This window comes from Mugil cephalus, chromosome 16 (genome assembly GCF_022458985.1).
Source record: "Mugil cephalus isolate CIBA_MC_2020 chromosome 16, CIBA_Mcephalus_1.1, whole genome shotgun sequence".
Lineage (NCBI taxonomy): Eukaryota > Metazoa > Chordata > Actinopteri > Mugiliformes > Mugilidae > Mugil > Mugil cephalus.
Window position 1 is genome coordinate 150544 of NC_061785.1, and position 19535 is coordinate 170078.

General features: G+C 44.1%; 1 protein-coding gene across 4 annotated transcripts in view; it reads left to right on the top strand.

Moving 5' to 3' along the window:
* The window catches only part of ebf3a (EBF transcription factor 3a), a 31423-nt gene extending 17727 nt beyond the window's left edge, over positions 1–13696 (top strand). For 2 of the 4 annotated variants that reach the window (XM_047608371.1, XM_047608370.1), the window contains exons 11-16: positions 2269–2357; positions 7772–7837; positions 8853–9015; positions 9647–9847; positions 10021–10206; positions 12670–13696. In XM_047608371.1, the coding sequence (XP_047464327.1) occupies positions 2269–2357; positions 7772–7837; positions 8853–9015; positions 9647–9847; positions 10021–10206; positions 12670–12701 (737 nt within the window). In that variant the 3' untranslated portion in view covers positions 12702–13696. The remainder of the gene's footprint in view (positions 1–2268; positions 2358–7771; positions 7838–8852; positions 9016–9646; positions 9848–10020; positions 10207–12669) is intronic. The other 2 variants (XM_047608373.1, XM_047608372.1) reach the window with 1 other exon arrangement.
* Positions 13697–19535: the final 5839 nt, after the last annotated feature.

Consider the following 19535-nt stretch of genomic DNA (forward strand, 5'->3'; position numbering starts at 1 on the left):
TGAGTCAATGTGGTGGTGCCCAAGTCTTTCCACTAATGAGATATTATTACTGACGCATTAATGAATGATGAAAATGCACTGGGGAACCATACAAAGGCAAACACGGAACAGAAACACAAAGACGAAGAGTGGATGAAATAATATAGTTCAGTTCAATAAAGACTAATGAATGACCAACAAACTGCAATAAAAGAAAATCAGTGTCAAACACAGTTTAGATGCAGCAGTAGAGTTTACATATGTAAGAATGTCAAGGTCATTGGTGCTGTAGAAACACGTTTAGGCAAAACCGTGACTTCTGTTTTCCATGTGATGGTAAAATACGTCCTGAGGCAGACGGACAGAAATGGTCAAGAAATGTTCATGACTGTACATCACTGAGCATTGATCTCTCACACACCTCCCGTCTGGTTTCACTTCCTCAACTCTCAGCTCTGTTTTTGTCATAGATGCCCTGTAGTAGCTCTGTGTGTAAGAGCTTAACTAATAACATCTACATTTAAAATAAATCATCCATCAAAGAGATATCATGTGACGTTAGTGTTGCATGTGTTCATCATAAAGTCATGGAGGTTAAAGTAGCTCCATGCTGATGAATTAATAAAATATAATGCAGTGAAATAATTGTCCTCCAGAATAATCCATTCAAAATGAAGAGGGTTTGACTCTGAGGGGGAAGTCAATGCTTGATGTCATGTCAGATCAATTCAAACCAATCAGATCTTTATTAGCAGTCCAGTGGTTAACATCTGCATCCAGAATGAGTCAGATCAGTCCAGTAGTTAACATCTGCATCCAGGATGAGTCAGATCAGTCCAGTGGTTAACATCTGCATCCAGGATGAGTCAGATCAGTCCAGTGGTTAACATCTGCATCCAGGATGAGTCAAAGCTAAATGAACATTGACTGAGTTTCTCTTTAGAGGCTCTTCACTCAACAACATGAGGTCACATTCAGCTGATAACACAGACGTCTGTTCAGCTACGATGTCTCATAACCACCACGGTTACGCCCACTGATCCTTCAAGGACTCAACACACACACTACAACACACAGCAACACACTACACACTCTACAACACACTGCAACACACAGGAACACATTACAACACACACTAACATGCACTAACACACAATAACGTACTACAACACACAAGACCATGCTACAACACACACCAACACACTGTTTGTGATGTAGAGGAGAGTCAGTTTGAAGCTTGTTAAATGCAGAAGAACCAAGACGTGATTATGATTCATGAACTTCACGGACACACTGTAACACACACACACACACACACACACACACACACACACACTAACGTGCAGAGTAACACACACTCTCTCCTCTCTGTGCTTGACTGCATTTACTGACGCTCTGATTTATCAGCTCCCGGACAGTTTAAAGTGTAAATGATGTTGGAGGAGGTTGGAGATGAAATGACAAACAGCAGCACTGAATGTCCACGGGTTTCTACTTCTAGTTCTTCATGTCATGGTCATGAAAATCTATTCCAGCCACTAAGCCACAGATGCAAACGTCTACAGTAGCTGTGTTATAAACGGACTTAATGTTGAGTCTAATGTTGCAGCGCTAGCAGCCGCACATCTCAGGCATTTTAGTTGTTCCTCTGATGCAGCGATATTTCAACCCCTCATGCAACTCTTTAAGAGGGACTCTGATGGTAACGATGACCAGGTCGTAGTTGCTGTTGCTTGTAGTGTGAACGCTCCATGAAAGAGATAAAACTAATTCACATGTACCCTGACCTCTGATGATGATCCTAACAGACCAGACTGACTGATCAATGGGACCTTCCCAGTATCTCTACAGCCATATAATTATCAGTGGACAATAAAAGGCCTGGTTGACCAGACAGGAAGCTGTGAACTTTCTGCTGTTATTCTGTGAACATGTTACATATCTGTGTCAAGGTACCTAATGTAATATGTTGACATTACATGTTTCAATTTCAATTTCTTTATTTGAGAGCAACAATGGACATCAATCGACATTTTGACAATGTAAATGCATCTGAGCTGAAATGCTAATTTTCATCAGCATGTTCATGGAATTCAAGAATAAATAAAAATAGCATATACACAAATAACCTATAGTGTTTACACAAGGGAACAATGATAACATTCATTACTTATTACAGTAACAATAAAGTTGATACCCATTGAATCAGTGGGTATCAACAAGCCATCCTTTTGCATCAACTTTGATGAGTACCATCAGGGACTAATCAATGAACTTCCTTGTCCTCAGCGCTAAACGAGCCAACCATTGACTACGGCTTCCAGAGGTTACAGAAGGTCATTCCTCGTCACCCGGGGGACCCAGAGCGACTGCCCAAGGTACGACAATCATTTTATCCAAACACAGAGGGAAGAAGTGATGATTGTTGTTTTATTCTCCATCAGTCTGAGTTCTGGTCGACTGCTCACAGGCCGATAATCATCAGCTGCATCTACTGATTCACTTGTTTAACTTGTGTGCGTGTTGACTCAGCCTTTAACACACACACCCCACTCTGTATAATTCACATAGTGTGTTTCTTTACCAAACACACACATGTACAGAGTCTCTATCAGACCTTCACTATGGACATCCAGAAACTGTCTGATGGTTTATTTGAGGAACGTCCTCCGGGTCTCGGGATGGTTTGGAGGCTGAGAGGCAAATTAATGCTGATGTGTTTAGAAGCACATGTTCATTATAATGTACAGAACACCTTAAAAGGTTTCTACTTTTCTTCATAAACATGATTCAAAACATCAGCACATTACTGACAACAGACAGAGAGAACTCAATGATGTTAAACTGGTCTAGTGTTGATCATGTTGTTGACTCATTGTGTCCAGTGTGTGAGTCTGTGAGTCCTTGTAACTAAATGTTTGTGGTAACGTCTGATCAATTGGAGGAATCTGATCCATTAATCAGAACAGAACCAGTTGAGTTGTGAGATGTTGGTGGGTTCCTCTCATCAGCTGATGCTCCAACATTTCTACTGGATGAAGGTCAGGACTTTGACTTGTTCCTAAACATTCATCTGGTTCTTCTGGAGAACCACTGGTGTTCTTGGGCTCCTTGTCTTCCTCCATGACCCAGTTTCTCTTCACATTCAGCTCATGGACTCATGTCCTGACATTTTCTTTCAGAGTTCACTGGTAGAATTCACAGTTCATTGGTCCATCAATGATGAGCAGATGCAGCAGAACAGGCCCAAACCAGGACATTAGCGCCCCCATGTGTCATGGAGGGATGAGGTTCTGATGCTGGAATGCAGTGTTGGTTCATCTCCAAACATGACGATGCCCAAACATTTAAACCAAACTGTTCTACTCTGGTCTCATCTGTCACATTGTCCCAAATGTTCTTACATCTTACTTGATGATTTTTCATCAGTAGCTCAGCTCCTGGACCTGGATCAGGTGTTTGTTCTTGGGGTTTCTGAGACCAGGATGTTAACACGTGACAGGACAGATGTTTAATGAACGACATCCAACCAGTGAAGCAGGATGACTGGAGTAGTTCAAAGAGTGTTTTGGTCTCCAGCTGCTCTGATGTGAGCTGACATGCTGTTAGCCCCGTAATGAAAACCACATCCCACCAAGTCTTTAATAATTCATCTGTGATGGTTTTATTCAATTACCCACGCTGCCTTGTGCTCAGCATGCGGCAGAGTGACTGCCGACCACAGAGACTCTAATGACTGGAAGTAATCCTGAATGAACCCAGGTTTATGGGTTTACATGTGATCTGATCTACAGCTATGAGCTGTTTGTTGGTTTACACACAGAAACACTAGCTCATCCTCCAGAAACCTGATCAACGCGTTTATCTGGTGACTCCCTGAACAACTTCTCTTCTATCTGAGTCCAAACAGTTTTAGACATTTAGAGCAGTAGTCCAGAGAAAACCTTAAATTAAAGAGATAAGAACACATCAGCATTCATTAATATGAACCGATCAGTCACAACATTATGACCACGTCCCTAATATTGTGGGTGTATTGAAGGTCTCCTTTCTGTGGGGGTCGACCCACAGCCTGTGACTGGAGCTGACACAACACTATATGTGTAACTGGTATAGCATAAGTGTATATAGGATATGCTGTATGTGGTTTGCAGGTGCCCGTCCACAGGAAGTGGCTGGTGACAGATGTAATGTGTTGCAGAAAGTCTCAGTTTTAGTTTAGACGCTGAGAATGAGTTTAATGGACTGAGAGGTTCAAACCTGTTCCTGTGGAAATGAACTGAGATGACATTCATCATGGTTAGAGATCACACCTACACACACACACACACACACACACACACACATACACACACGCACACACACACACACACACACACTAACCCAATAACACACACCAACAAGAGAACATTCGGAATTCTAAAAGCATACACACAAGGGATGATTGAATAGAAGTAAAACTGTGTGTGTGTGTGTGTGTGTGTGTGTGTGTGTGTGTGTGTGTGTGTGTGTGTGTGTGTGTGTGTGTAAAGCCCATTGGTAAACAGGGAGGTGGAAACAGTCAAATCAGGTAATCAGTGAGTGCAGCCATGTGGCAAGGATGTGGACGCACACACATTATAACACACACACACACACACACATACATACACACACACACACTGACTATTATCAGATTTAACCTGTTTTAGTTTGTTTCCGCCATCAGACTCAGAACCATGTTCTCTTGATGATGCAGGTATGATGAAGTGATGATGAAGTGATGATGGATGGATGATGAAGTGATGATGGAGTGATGATGGATGAATGATGGATGGATGGATGCAGGGAGGGAGGAATGAATATGGGGGGGGGGGGGGGGGTAATTTAAAGCCGACTGCAGAAGTTGTTAATGAGAAACAGCAGCAGATTAACTGAAGGTTTAATTAAGATAACGACTCAATGAAGCTCTGCTCTCTGCACCAATACACACTAATACACACTAATACACACTTACACACACTAACACACACTAATACACACTTACACAAACTGACACACACTTACACACACTAACACACACTAATACACACTTACACACACTGACACACACTAACACACACTAACACACACTTACACACACTGACACACACTAACACACACTTACACACACTGACACAAACGGACACAAACTTACACACACTTACACACACTAACACACACTAACACATACTTACACACACTGACACAAACGGAAACACACTAACACACACTAACACACACTGACACACACTGACTGATCTAACACACACTTACACACACTGACTGATCTGACACACACTGACTGATCTAACACACACTAACACACACTGACTGATCTAACACACACTGACTGATCTAACACACACTGACACACACTGACTGATCTAACACACACTGACTGATCGAACACACACTAACACACACTGACTGATCTAACACACACTGACTGATCTAACACACACTAACACACACTGACTGATCTAACACACACTGACACACACTGACTGATCTGACACACACTGACTGATCTAACACACACTGACACACACTGACTGATCTAGCACACACTGACACACACTAACACACACTGACTGATCTAACACACACTGACTGATCTAACACACACTGACACACACTGACTGATCTAACACACACTGACTGATCGAACACACACTAACACACACTGACTGATCTAACACACACTGACTGATCTAACACACACTAACACACACTGACTGATCTAACACACACTGACACACACTGACTGATCTAACACACACTGACTGATCTAACACACACTGACACACACTGACTGATCTAACACACACTGACTGATCTAACACACACTTACACGCAGACACTGACTGATCTAACACACACTGACTGATCTAACACACACTTACACGCAGACACTGACTGATCTAACACACACTGACTGATCTATCACACACTGACTGATCTGACACACACTGACTGATCTTACACACACTGACTGATCTAACACACACTTACACGCAGACACTGACTGATCTAACACACACTGACTGATCTATCACACACTGACACACACTGACACACACTGACTGATCTGACACACACTGACTGATCTAACACACACTGACTGATCTAACACACACTGACACACACTGACACACACTGACTGATCTAACACACACTGACTGATCTAACACACACTGACACACACTGACTGATCTAACACACACTGACTGATCTAACACACACTTACACGCAGACACTGACTGATCTAACACACACTGACTGATCTAACACACACTGACTGATCTAACACACACTGACACACACTGACTGATCTAACACACACTTACACGCAGACACTGACTGATCTAACACACACTGACTGATCTATCACACACTGACTGATCTGACACACACTGACTGATCTAACACACACTGACTGATCTAACACACACTGACACACACTGACTGATCTAACACACACTGACTGATCTAACACACACTGACTGATCTAACACACACTTACACGCAGACACTGACTGATCTATCACACACTGACTGATCTGACACACACTGACTGATCTGACACACACTGACTGATCTAACACACACTGACTGATCTGACACACACTGACTGATCTAACACACACTGACTGATCTGACACACACTGACTGATCTAACACACACTGACTGATCTGACACACACTGACTGATCTTACACACACTTACTGATCTAACACACACTTACACGCAGACACTGACTGATCTAACACACATTGACTGATCTAACACACACTGACACACACTGACTGATCTGACACACACTGACTGATCTGACACACACTGACTGATCTGACACACACTGACTGATCTAACACACACTGACTGATCTGACACAACCCGTCTGGTTATTCTTGCTCTTCTACGTCCAGTGTCACTGTGAAGGAACTGGTTTCATGGCTGAATATGAGGCGTTCAGGGCTCAGGATGCTTCTGGGTTCATGGCTCTGAATGTCTGTTTAAAGTTGTGCAGTAGTCTGACCTGAGTTACTGCACAGTAATGGTGAGGGAAGAAGAATCAAGTCAGCGATCATGGAAACCTATAAAGGAAACCAGAGGTTTAAAATCAGACCACGACCAAACATGCAGAAATGTATATCACTGTGTTCATCAGCAGGTTAAAGGCAACATTTTCATTTGCACTTTATTTGTATTTTATTTATTTAATTTGAAAGTTTTATCATTTTGAATATATTTAAATTATCACCACAGAATTTCTCTAAATCCAGACCACCACCACCCAGCACCAGGTTTTACTGATGATCTGAAACATTTAGTCGTGATGCAAAAAACTACAACAAACCACAACTCAGGTCAATTAAAATCAATAAAAAACTGTCATATTTGAATGGACCCACAGACCAAAAAGGTTAAGACCCCTGCACTAGCACACACTCATACACATTAACACACACAAACACACACTGATACACATTAACACACACAAACACACACTCATACACATTAACACACACTAACACACACTGATACACTACACGACCGTCAGAATGTGTGTGCTGAGCCTCAAAGACAGACATTTGATTCTGTGTCTCTGTCTCTGTCTCTGTCCTCTGTCTCTGTCTCTGTCCTCTGTCTCTGTCTCTGTCCTCTGTCTCTGTCTCTTTCTCTGTCCTCTGTCCTCTGTCCTCTGTCTCTGTCTCTGTCCAAAATAACTTTGTATTCTGCGTCTTCTTCTGCTTCTTCTTCTTCCAGGAGGTTCTGTTGAAGAGAGCAGCTGATCTGGTCGAAGCTCTTTATGGGATGCCTCATAACAACCAGGTAACCCTCACCTGTACTCCTCCTCTTCCTCCTCCTCTTCCTCCTCCTCTTCCTCCTCCTCCTCCTCCTCATTTTCTTCCTCCTCTTCCTCCTCCTCATCTTCTTCTTCCTCCTCCTCCTCCTCATCTTCTTCTTCCTCCTCATCTTGTTCCTCCTCCAGGTTTATGAGTCCTAAAACCCTGATGGAGGGAGCTCTCACCGACACGCTTCTCAAACCACCGGTTAATAACACACACACAGAGTAACACACACACGGTAACACACACACGGTAACACACACAGTAACACACACACAGTAACACACACACACGGTAACACACGCACACGGTAACACACACAGTAACACACACACAGTAACACACACACAGTAACACACACACAGTAACACACACACACGGTAACACACACAGAGTAACACACACAGAGTAACACACACACGGTAACACACACAGAATAACACACACGATAACACACACACGGTTACACACACTAACAGTCTCAGGTCTATTGACCTTGAACACAGGTTGTAAATTAATGTAAATCCAAACGTAGAAACAGTGGCAACAAATAAGAGTGTGTGTGTGTGTGTGTGTGTGTGTGTGTGTGTGTGTGTGTGTGTGTGTGTGTGTTGACTCTCCACTCATTCAGAACAAATGTTCTTTTGTCAGACAGTCCATGTGTCTCATGTCCTCTGGTTTCTGGACCCAGGTCTGAGTCCAGGTGTCTCGTGTCCTCTGGTTTCTGGACCCAGGTCTGAGTCCAGGTGTCTCATGTCCTCTGGTTTCTGGACCCAGGTCTGAGTCCAGGTGTCTCGTGTCCTCTGGTTTCTGGACCCAGGTCTGAGTCCAGGTGTCTCGTGTCCTCTGGTTTCTGGACCCAGGTCTAAGTCCAGGTGTCTCATGTCCTCTGGTTTCTGGACCCAGGTCTGAGTCCAGGTGTCTCGTGTCCTCTGGTTTCTGGACCCAGGTCTGAGTCCAGGTGTTCTCTGGTGTTTCATGTCTCGTGTCCTCTGCAGGAGATCATCCTGAAGCGAGCGGCGGACATTGCTGAAGCCCTCTACAGCGTTCCGAGAAACCACAACCAAATCTCGTCTCTAGGCAACAGTGCGTCCCACGGCATGATGGGAGTGAACTCCTTCAGTGGACAGCTGGCCGTCAACGTCTCCGAGACGACGCAAGGTATGAGCAGGGGCAAGAGGACACTTCACCACCGCTAGTCTGAAGGTGTTGTTGAGTCTCAGCAGGACGTCTTTTCTTGTGTGAACCTAAAATGCCCCTAATAAGCGTGTGGCACTGAGATGTAAAAGGAATCCACCAGGTTTAAACTCATCAGTATTCATATATCCTCATATATTCTGACCAGTCAGTATTCTGACCATTATGACAATCTGAATAAAATTTGCTGTGTGTCTTCTAGTTGACACCACTGTCCTCTCCCTGAGTGTTTTACTTTGAGGCTATAGAAGATAAAGTTGAAATAACAAATAAATAATGTTGAAGCTTAATGTCACTAACATCACTAAGCTAAGCTGCAAGTGTTCCTAATTTAATGGCTAACATTACCGGGACAGTTCTGGAGAGGGAAGACGTTTCTAGAATCTGAGAAACATGTGAGGGACGCTGTAATTAGGATGATGAGGTTAATGGGAGCTGGTCAGACAAGCACGGACCTGAACCTTCACAGGACATTTGATTTGATCTGGACTTTAGCTAGTTACTGCACCTCCACCAGGTACTACGTAGTACTGTCGACTAGTACTACTATGTAGTACCATGAAGAGTACTAGTAACACCACCGGGTCTATTGCAGTGGGCTACAGTCGTAACACCAGCAGCGTGTCGCCACGGGGATATGCACCAAGCTCCACCCCCCAACAGAGCAACTATGGAAACACCGTTAGCAACAGCATGAATGGATATGGCAACAGTACCATGAGCAACCTGGGAGTAGCAACATCACCGGGTTTCCTCAATGGATCATCAACCAACAACTATGGCAGTAAGTACCAAGGTAAATACTACCAGTACTATCTGTGCTACCAGTACTACCAATCAATCAATCAATCAACCAATCAATCAATAAATCAATCAATCAATCAACCAACCAACCAATCAATCAATCAATCAATCAATCAAATCTATGTATTTATGATAACTGTCCCTTCTGTCTTCCATGTCCTCCAGTGGTCCCGTCCAGTCCAACGATGGCTGTGTCCAACTGTAATTCATCCCATGGAGTTTTTTCTTTCTCTGCTGCTGTTAAGCAGAAGAGTGCATTTGCTCCGGTCGTCCGTCCTCAAGCTTCACCTCCTCCTCCTCCTCCTCCTCCTCCTCCTCCTCCCAACTGCTCCAACAGCAACGGGCTGCAAGGTAGACCAGCGCCTCCTCCTCTACACCTCCTCTACAACTATGATATTATCTTGCATACTTACATATAGATTCTCTATGCGGTTCAGGTCTGGACTCTGGTCTGGTCTCATGCTCCCTGAACCACTCTTTCACTGTTTGAGCCCCATGAATCCCGGTGTTGTCATCTTGGATATTTTTTAAACCCACCACATTTATTCCTGAAAGACGATGGCTCTCCACTATCCTTCCAGTTTCTAACGAAGTTCTTAAGCCCCAATGACAGTTCAGTTAAAATTCGAATATTAACACTTTAAGACCTGAACATCCGTCTACGCACACAAAGAACCTTTAAATGATCCTAACTCAAGATGGCCAAAATTCAAAGCGTGGCTGAACACTGGGAAGTTGTGCTCTCTGTAAAACGGCAATGATGATGCATCGCTGCTGTTGGCTCCAGATCAGTACACACAGTCCACGCTCCAGGTTGAGGAGCGCGTACGATCCTAGAGCCCCAGGAAGAGAGAGTTGTATGGAGGAATTTGTGGGTGAAAGTTAGTCATACCCTTGAGATGACACGAATATCTTAGAGACAAAAGCACAACCTCCCAGTGTTCAGCCACACTTTGTATCGTCAATGGTGCAAAAAACTGTAAGTTATGGTAATTCAAAATCGGCATGCTTTGATGGTTCGTCAGTGATCCATTTAGGCTTCAAATGATTAATAAAAAAATAATTAATTCATGCATGTGCTGCTAATCTTGTTCATACGTCAGGAGCATCATCACTGGCCAAGCCAATCAAATCGATTGTAGTTCGATAAGTTCAGAATATTGGTATGTTAAAAGTATGGGCTATTACTTTGAAAACACCTGGAATTTGACAATAAATAATATAGAAATGTGTGTACGTTGTTGATTTTATTTACATCAAGATATACTATTTCGAGTGACATTAGATTCGGACCTTTGCTGGGAGGAAATTTTAGTAACTGGAGCTCTCTGAATTTTAATTGAGTACCCCTGTTCTAGATGTTTCCTCTGCTTGATGCAGCCAATGATTTGACCCTTCTCCACCAGACTAACATCTTCTCCACCACCACGGGATGTGTCTTTACACATGGTTGGTGAAGACATGAAAAGCTCCTCATTGCATCAGTTGGTCTTAAATAACTTGTTGAAGATAATCACCATGAACTAGTTATCCAGCAGAAGGCTCTGGACTATTAGATCAGTTACTTCCAGGAGGAGGAGACTCTTTATTTTTGTATGTTTTTCAGGAACTGGCACTAATTTATCAGCAGGTTTAAAAGGTCCATGTAGAACACACATGGAACACACACTCTCAGGGTGGGTAACCTGAGTCCTGTTAGTCGTGCATGGACAGTGATGCTGATGCATGTTTTATTCACTACAACCCACAGATCCACCCTGTAAACACACACATTAAACACACACTCTGCTGCAGTCAGTGTGTGTGATGTCAGTGTTTCTGACAGAGAGGTTTGTCCACATTAAATATTCATGCTGCTCTGGACAAGGAAAACGCCTCAGTGGGTTAGGGTGTGTGTTACTGTGTGTTTATGTGTGTGTGTTACTGTGTGTTACTGTGTGTTACGATGTGTGTGTTACTGTGTGTTACGGTGTGTGTGTTACTGTGTGTTTATGTGTTTGTGATATTGTGTGTTTATCTGCGTGTGTGTATGTGTGTGTCCATCACAGTGTGTACAGAGTGTGTAAACTCCTTGACAGTCATTAATAGTCACAGCTGCAGAAAACCTCAAAATAATAAAAACAATAAAAACAAAGGGAAGAATTAGAATTTGTCCTTAATGTGACGTTTGGTCCAGAAAACTGAAAAATAAAGGAATAAACATAAAGTATAAATGGAGACAGAAGATGGAAGTTAAAATGTTTCAAAGACAAAGTTCCAGACCAGACTGGTTCCAGACCAGATTAGACCAGACCAGACCAGACCAGACCAGACTGGTTCCAGACCAGACCAGACCAGACTGGTACCAGAACAGATTAGACCAGACCAAACTACACCAGACCAGACTGGTTCCAGATCAGATTAGACCAGACCAAACTACACCAGACCAGACCAGACCAGACTGGTTCCAGATCAGATTAGACCAGACCAAACTACACCAGACCAGACCAGACCAGACTGGTTCCAGAACAGATTAGACCAGACCAAACTACACCAGACCAGACCAGGCTGAAGGCCTCCAGAGACCAGCATCAGTCAACCTTCACACACACACACTCTACTGCTGTCATAGTACATATACACAGTACCGTATATAAACAGCTTTAGAGATACAAGGTTCTACTTCTTTTTTTCTAGTTCTGCGTATTTAACTCTTCCCGGTGAACAGTGTGTTCATGCCTAGTTTGGATTTTATCTGGACATCCGGTTATTGATTTGGGGCGGTGATCCATGTTAGAGGAAACTGTAAATTCTCTTTGTTCTTTATTTCTGCAGCCATGTCTGGACTGGTCGTTCCTCCCATGTAGAAATCCTTCCTCCTCTTCCTCACCTCCACCCCTCCACCCCTCCACCACTCACCTCAGAGGAGGAGGAGTCGCTGGACTCGGGGGGCGGGGCTTCGAACAACAGCCAACCAGGACCAAGTGTTGATTCAGATCTGAACTCTCATTGGACGGAGCGTCTGGTCCTTTAGTCTCTTTGTGATTCCTCTAATGTTTTATTCTGTTTCTTTCTCCTCTGTTCATATTCACCTCCTCTGATTGGTTCCTTCATCACGGCCATTAGGACCAACAGAGACGACCTGGTCTCAAACTACTCACACTGAAATAACTGTTCAGGTAAAATACAAGAATTAAATTAATCAACAGTTCAAACCTCAGTATGCAGCTGGATTTTATATATTACTTTATAATTATGTCCTGTTTCAACATCTAATCTCTCAGAATCCAACTCAGTCAGGAATGAGACAGAAACTGATCAAAAGCCACTTCTGGCAACTTGAAGGAGGAAGCTTCTACTTGGTTTCAGGCTGAGAAGAAATGCATTATTTTATTTCGTCCTCTTAAAATAGAACAGATGGGAAGCTTCCTTCTGATTGGCTACTGAACTAAAATCACTCGAATACATAAAATCCAGAATCCAGAGTTGTGTCTCCTGGATTCAGTTTCATTCGTTAACCTCATTTTTCATTTTAATGAACTCAGACTTCTGAAAACACTGAGAAACGATCTACTGCTCCCAAGAAAAACAAAAATTGTGTTTTGCCCATACAAAGCCCGCCCTGTCTTCATTTAGCTCCGCCCCATTACTGTGTTTGTTTGGTTTTATTCACTGTAAAAACAAATCCAGCATCCTGATTCGCTAATGTGACTGTGTCCCCTTGTACAGAGTTGTCTTTTTAGTGCTTGCACCTTTCACTTCCCCACCCCCAGCACCTGAGACCAATCTCCACCCCAGCACCTGAGGACAAGCCCCACCTCTAGCTCCTGAGACCTAGCCCTGCCCCCAGATCCCAGCACCTGAGGACAAGCCCCACCTCTAGCTCCTGAGACCTAGCCCTGCCCCCAGATCCCAGCACCTGAGGACAAGCCCCACCTCTAGCTCCTGAGACCTAGCCCTGCCCCCAGATCCCAGCACCTGAGGACAAGCCCCACCTCTAGCTCCTGAGACCTAGCCCTGCCCCAGATCCCAGCACCTGAGACAAGCCCCTCTAGCTCCTGAGACCTATCCCTGCCCCCAGATCCCAGCACCTGAGGACAAGCCCCACCTCTAGCTCCTGAGACCTATCCCTGCCCCCAGATCCCAGCACCTGAGGACAAGCCCCACCTCTAGCACCTGAGACCTATCCCTGCCCCCAGATCCCAGCACCTGAGGACAAGCCCCACCTCTAGCACCTGAGACCTATCCCTGCCCCCCAGATCCCAGACTGGACAGCCCACCTCTAGCACTGAGACTATCCTCCCAGACCCAGACCTAGGACAAGCCCCACCTCTAGCTCCTAAGCACAAGCCCTGCCCCCAGATCCCAGCAACTGAGACCTTACCTCACCCCTTGTCCTTGTTCTGTGTGGGTTTTGTGATTTGTGGCTGAATATTTCTGAGCTCTGAGGGGATGTCCTTGTGTAAATATGTCTTATAAATAGTGTATTTATATCTGCGATGGTTTTTGTATAAATGTACCGTCATGTCGTCATTCCTTGGTGTTTGTGGTGGTGCCACACTGAAGAACAACCATCATTTTGTACCAGAAAAGAAAAGTGAACATTAAAGTCGTCACACATCAGTCAGATCCACTCGTTTGGGTTCTGTTGTTTTTTATGATAAATCTTATTTAATGACTGTTTGGCTGTAATGAAATAATTTTTCCTTCAAACTGAATAAAGACAACAGCTCTCATCTACTCAACTCTTTGGTTCTTCCTGCTTCAAATAAGAAACAATGAACAATAAAAGTCATAAATGAACCCTTTAAATCTGATTGTCATCACTTTCATCTGAGCCTCTGCTAATTAGACACAAGTCTCAAATATTTCTGATAAAACAGTGACAGTAGATGAATATCTGTCTGAGGTCGTCCTGCACGGTTCTACCGCCACATTGCTCGATTTTTATATATCATATCATATTTTATTTTATATCTACACTTTTGGACTCTTCTTTTTGTCCTGAATACACAGAGAACTGACAATCAAAATGTTTTAATCTTGAAGAACATTTACAAAGATGTTATATTATAGTTTCCAGAAGGACTACTCTTACTGCTCCAACTTACAGCAAATAAAGACCTGGACTAGTTTTTGGTTGACACCCGGGTCTGAACTAATTATTGCTTCAGTCCTCGTCCTGGTCTCGTCAGTTTATATGTGTCCAGTTTAACATTCATCGGGAGCGTCTTTTTTGTTCCTTTCATCAGAAGTTAAAGACGTAACTCAGCTTTCTTATCGTTCCTCTCCCATATCTTCCTTTCTCTCGTTTTGCTGTGATTATTAAAGAGAGGACAGAAAACAGAAAGAAAAGCATTAATGGACTTGTATGAAACACTCAGAAGACACAAAAGCACAAACAGGATGTGATTAAGATAAATCAGTGATAAACTCCAAACCTCATTTTCACTTTTATTTCATTTTTATTTCCCTCCGTTATTCATCCCAACAGCATCAACACTGTTAGAGGTGTTCTTATATTAACTCCATCCTCTTTCCTTCAGTCTGCAGTCGTTAGACAAACACCAGATGCATTGTGGGTCTTAGACTTAAAGGGACATTCCTCCATATCAGTGTCCTGCTGTAAATGTTGGACTGTCCCTTTAAAGAGTCTATCAGTCTTCACACTGAGAGCCTGGGGGTCTCCCTGAGGACCTGATTGAGAGCGGGGAGCGCTGGTTGCCGTGGCAGCAGCTCCCCTCCTCCATCATCACTCCTTTCTTTCTTGCTTTGTTATCCCTTTCTCTGCTTTGTCTAAGAGTCTTCTGCCTGTGTCTGCATGGGTTTTCTCTGGGTACTCCACTTTCCTCCCTACATTGACCCTAGGTGTGAGTGTGAGTGTGAATGGTTGTTTGTCTCTGTGTGTTGGCCCTGTGATAGACTGGCGACCTGTCCAGGGTGGACACCGCCTCTCGCTCGATGACAGCTGGGATAGGCTCCAGCTGTAAAGATAAGCAATAGTAGACGATGACAATGCTGGTCTTCAACAGTTTTCCATTGTCGCGACAAATCCTCCTCTAATGTATTGTAGAACAGAAAAAAATGTTGTATAGATGTTGCTTTAGAGGACTGTGTTGAATCAAACATTTAACTACGTTTAGGCATTTGCCACATGAGTAAGCGTATTTTGTCACTTCCCGTTTCTGCACCGTTGCTGTGTGTGCTTGCACTGTTTTAGCTCTGTTAAAATCACATAAACGTTTTCTGTACACGCGGTGAAACTCGTAGTGTATTTGTAGCTTCGGATGTCTCTGAATTGGAAGCACGTCTCTGCACCATGCAAAAATCAATAGCTAGCACCCTGTAGCCAGTGCGGGCCAACCAAGCGCAGCTCCCGTTAGCATAGCTCCTGCTAGCTGTTCCCCTGCAACTCCCGTTAGCATAGCTCCTGCTAGCTGTTCCCCTGCAACTCCCGAGCAGCCAGGAAACCAGGGTGGCTGGGTGACGGTACGAAGGAAGCATAGTCTTACCCGGCCCATGGAGCACCACCAACCGCTTCACGTTTCAAACAGATTTTCACCACTCGGCGACACACCTGCTAAGAAGCCAACTCTTGTAATTGGCGACTCTATTTTGTGGAACGTGAAGTTAGAGAAACCAGCGACCATAGTTAGATGCATTCCAGGGGCCAGAGCGGCGACACCAAATCTTATCTCAAACTGCTGGCTAAGGCTAAGGCTAAGGCTAATGCTAAGGCTAATGCTAAGGCTAAGGCTAAGGCTAAGGCTAAGTATGGTGTGTAAGTTTGCTAAACTATGTTGGACTCCGTAGTTTTCTCTGGTCCCCTGCCCAATCTGACCAGTGACCACATGTATAGTCGCATGTCATCATTCCACCGCTGGTTATCTAGGTGGTGTCCAGCCAACGACGTGGCCTGTGTTGATAATTGGAACTCTTTCTGGGGAAAGCCTGGACTGATTAGAGGAGATGGAGTTCATCCCACCTTGGTGGGTGCTTCTCTTATCTCTAGGAATTTGGCCGATTTTATTAACACCCCAAAACCATGACAACCCAGAGTTCAGCCCAGGAGGCAGAGCTGCAGTCTTACACGCCTCTCTGCTGCTTCTCTAGTGCTCTGCTAGAACAATGGTGTCAACACAAAAGTTGATGTAGTCCGTGATGCACTCATTGAGTCCGTCCATGTCCTCTCTGTTTGGCTCACAGAGTGGCTGCCAGTTCGTGACCTCAAAACATCGCTGCAGTGCCTCATAAGCCTCCTCCGACCATCTCCTCACTGTCCTTGTGGTCACAGGCTGACTCTTTACCAGAGGTACATAAGCGATGCTGGGGTGTACCAGGTTGTGATATGACCTGCCCGGCAGGGGGAGGGGAGAGGAGCTGTATGCATCCTTAACATTAGCATACATCAGGTCCAGTGTCCTCTCCCCTCCAGTACTACTGTGACAAACTTTGGTGTTATATTTGACCAGGATATGTCCTTTAATTCTCACATAAAGCAGGTGACCAGGACTGCTTTCTTTCACCTTCGTAATATCATCAACATTAGGAACATCCTTTCTCAGAGTGATGCAGAAAAACTAGTTGATGCATTTGTGTCTTCCAGGCTGGATTATTGTAACTCGTTACTGTCTGGCTCCAAATACTCTTTAAAAAGCCTCCAATTTATTCAAAACGCTGCAGCAAGTGTCTCCCTGTGCAGTGTCTCCCTCTCTCCCCTCCATCTTCTTGTGAGGGTCTCTGGTCTGGAGGCTGAATATCTGACCTGTGGAGTTCTAAGCTACATCTGCTGCCGTGGCCTCATCAACCAGCCCAGTCTTCATGGTCTGGAGTCTGTGTATCAGACCTGTGGAGCTCCATAAACTACATCTGTCCCAGTCATCATGTCCTCCTCCAGGTGTCCACTCCTACCTAGATGAACTATTCACCAACATGATTCCTGTTATACTCACAAACTGTCACAGATCATCAGCTATGTGTTATATTACTAGACCCTACATGTTTCCTTCAGCTTGATGTTTGTATCTATGACAGAAGTTAATTTATCTTGTTTCTCCTGTTCTTCTCTCTATCTTCTCTGGTTCTACCCGGCTGATCTTCAGCAGATGGTTCCTCCATATGAGCTGGTTCTGCTCCAGGTTTCTTCCTGTTAAAGGGAGTTTTTCCCTCAGGCTGCTCTGGAGGTTTCAGGCTGGTTTTTGTGAAGCGCCTTGAGACGATTTGTATTGTTATTGGCGCTATATAAATAAAACTGAATTGAATTAAATTGAATTTATTTGAATTAATGAAGTTAACCTGGGTTGTGTAGTCAACTCTAAATGAAGTTAATGCTATTATATCATATATTACCTCCTAGCAGGAAAAGGGACAATAGCTCTAACTAACCACATAAATTTACTTCTTCTAGGGTTTTTTTTTTTTTTTTTTTTTTTTGAAACCATGTGTTTGCATATTGGTGTAAAGTCAAGTCAACTCAGTAGATGTTAAAGTCCAACAATGGGAGCAGTGGGATGTTACTGGGGGGCAGTGTAGGGGTTAGACGAAGAACTGAAGAACTCCTCTGCCCCATAGCTGCTTCTGCAACCACTAAGCCACAGCTCCCTCATCTGGAAAGATCTGGATCAGAAACAGAGATCTGGACTGATGTTCTCCATTACTGCTGGTCAATACCCGACCCGTTGACCCCCCTCATATTGATCAGGAGCTATTGACTCTGTATGACCTGTGTCATCTTGACCGATCATCCAATCAGGACGTGATCTCAGACAGAAGGTGTGTGTCCTGGCGTCGATCCAGCTCGTTAACACACCTGTTTCCTGGCAGTGATCTGATTGGATCATTGAGAGTCATCTGACCTGAGCAAACATCCTCCTCAGACTGTCTTCATGTCTCTGACAATAAAACCTGTCGGTGAACGATGGACGGCTCCTCTCTCCTGGTTAGAAACCTGTCACAGATCTTAACTAACACTCAGTTTTCCTGAGGACAGTGAACATAGCTCTGCATCAGGCTGTGAGGAGTTCAAGGGACGGGTCAGAAGTTGAATGTTTGATGACTGAGACATCAGGAACTTTTCTCTGGTTCCTGGCCAGACAATGAAGAGGAGGAAGAGGAGGAGAAGCTTTTCCCATCAACCCCTTCTCACCTCTAGTTGAATGAGTATTGATCTGCAAGCTGTTGCCTTGGTAACACAGTGGAGGTCAGAGGTCACACACGTGTCCCAAAACAAAGACTCATGGATTCAGGTCAAGTATTCAAGTAGAGTATTTATAACTGGAGGATGGAGAGGAGGAGGAGGATCAGCTGATGAAGGTCATATGTTTCCGAGAAATAAAGTCAGAAACTCAGAGAGAAACTCGGATCAATCAGACAATGAGCCTCTGTGGCTGAGTCGGCGTGACGAGCGATGGCTGTAAACACAGAGGGAGGGGGTGGGGAGTGGGGAGAGGGGTCTCCAGAGAGCAGCCATGTTTGTTGATTAAACTAAAACAAGACAAACAAAGAGACAAAACAAACTAATTACCTGCAAACAAACCTGATGCTGAGAGCGCTAACGAGGCTTAACGAGGTCACAGGCTGTTGATACGGGGAGAGTGTGTGTGTGTGTGTGTGTGTGTGTGTGTGTGTGGTGGGGGTTCTAACAGGACACAAGCTAACGTTCCATCAGAGTTTAATAATAGATGAATCTCTAAAAGTGGAAC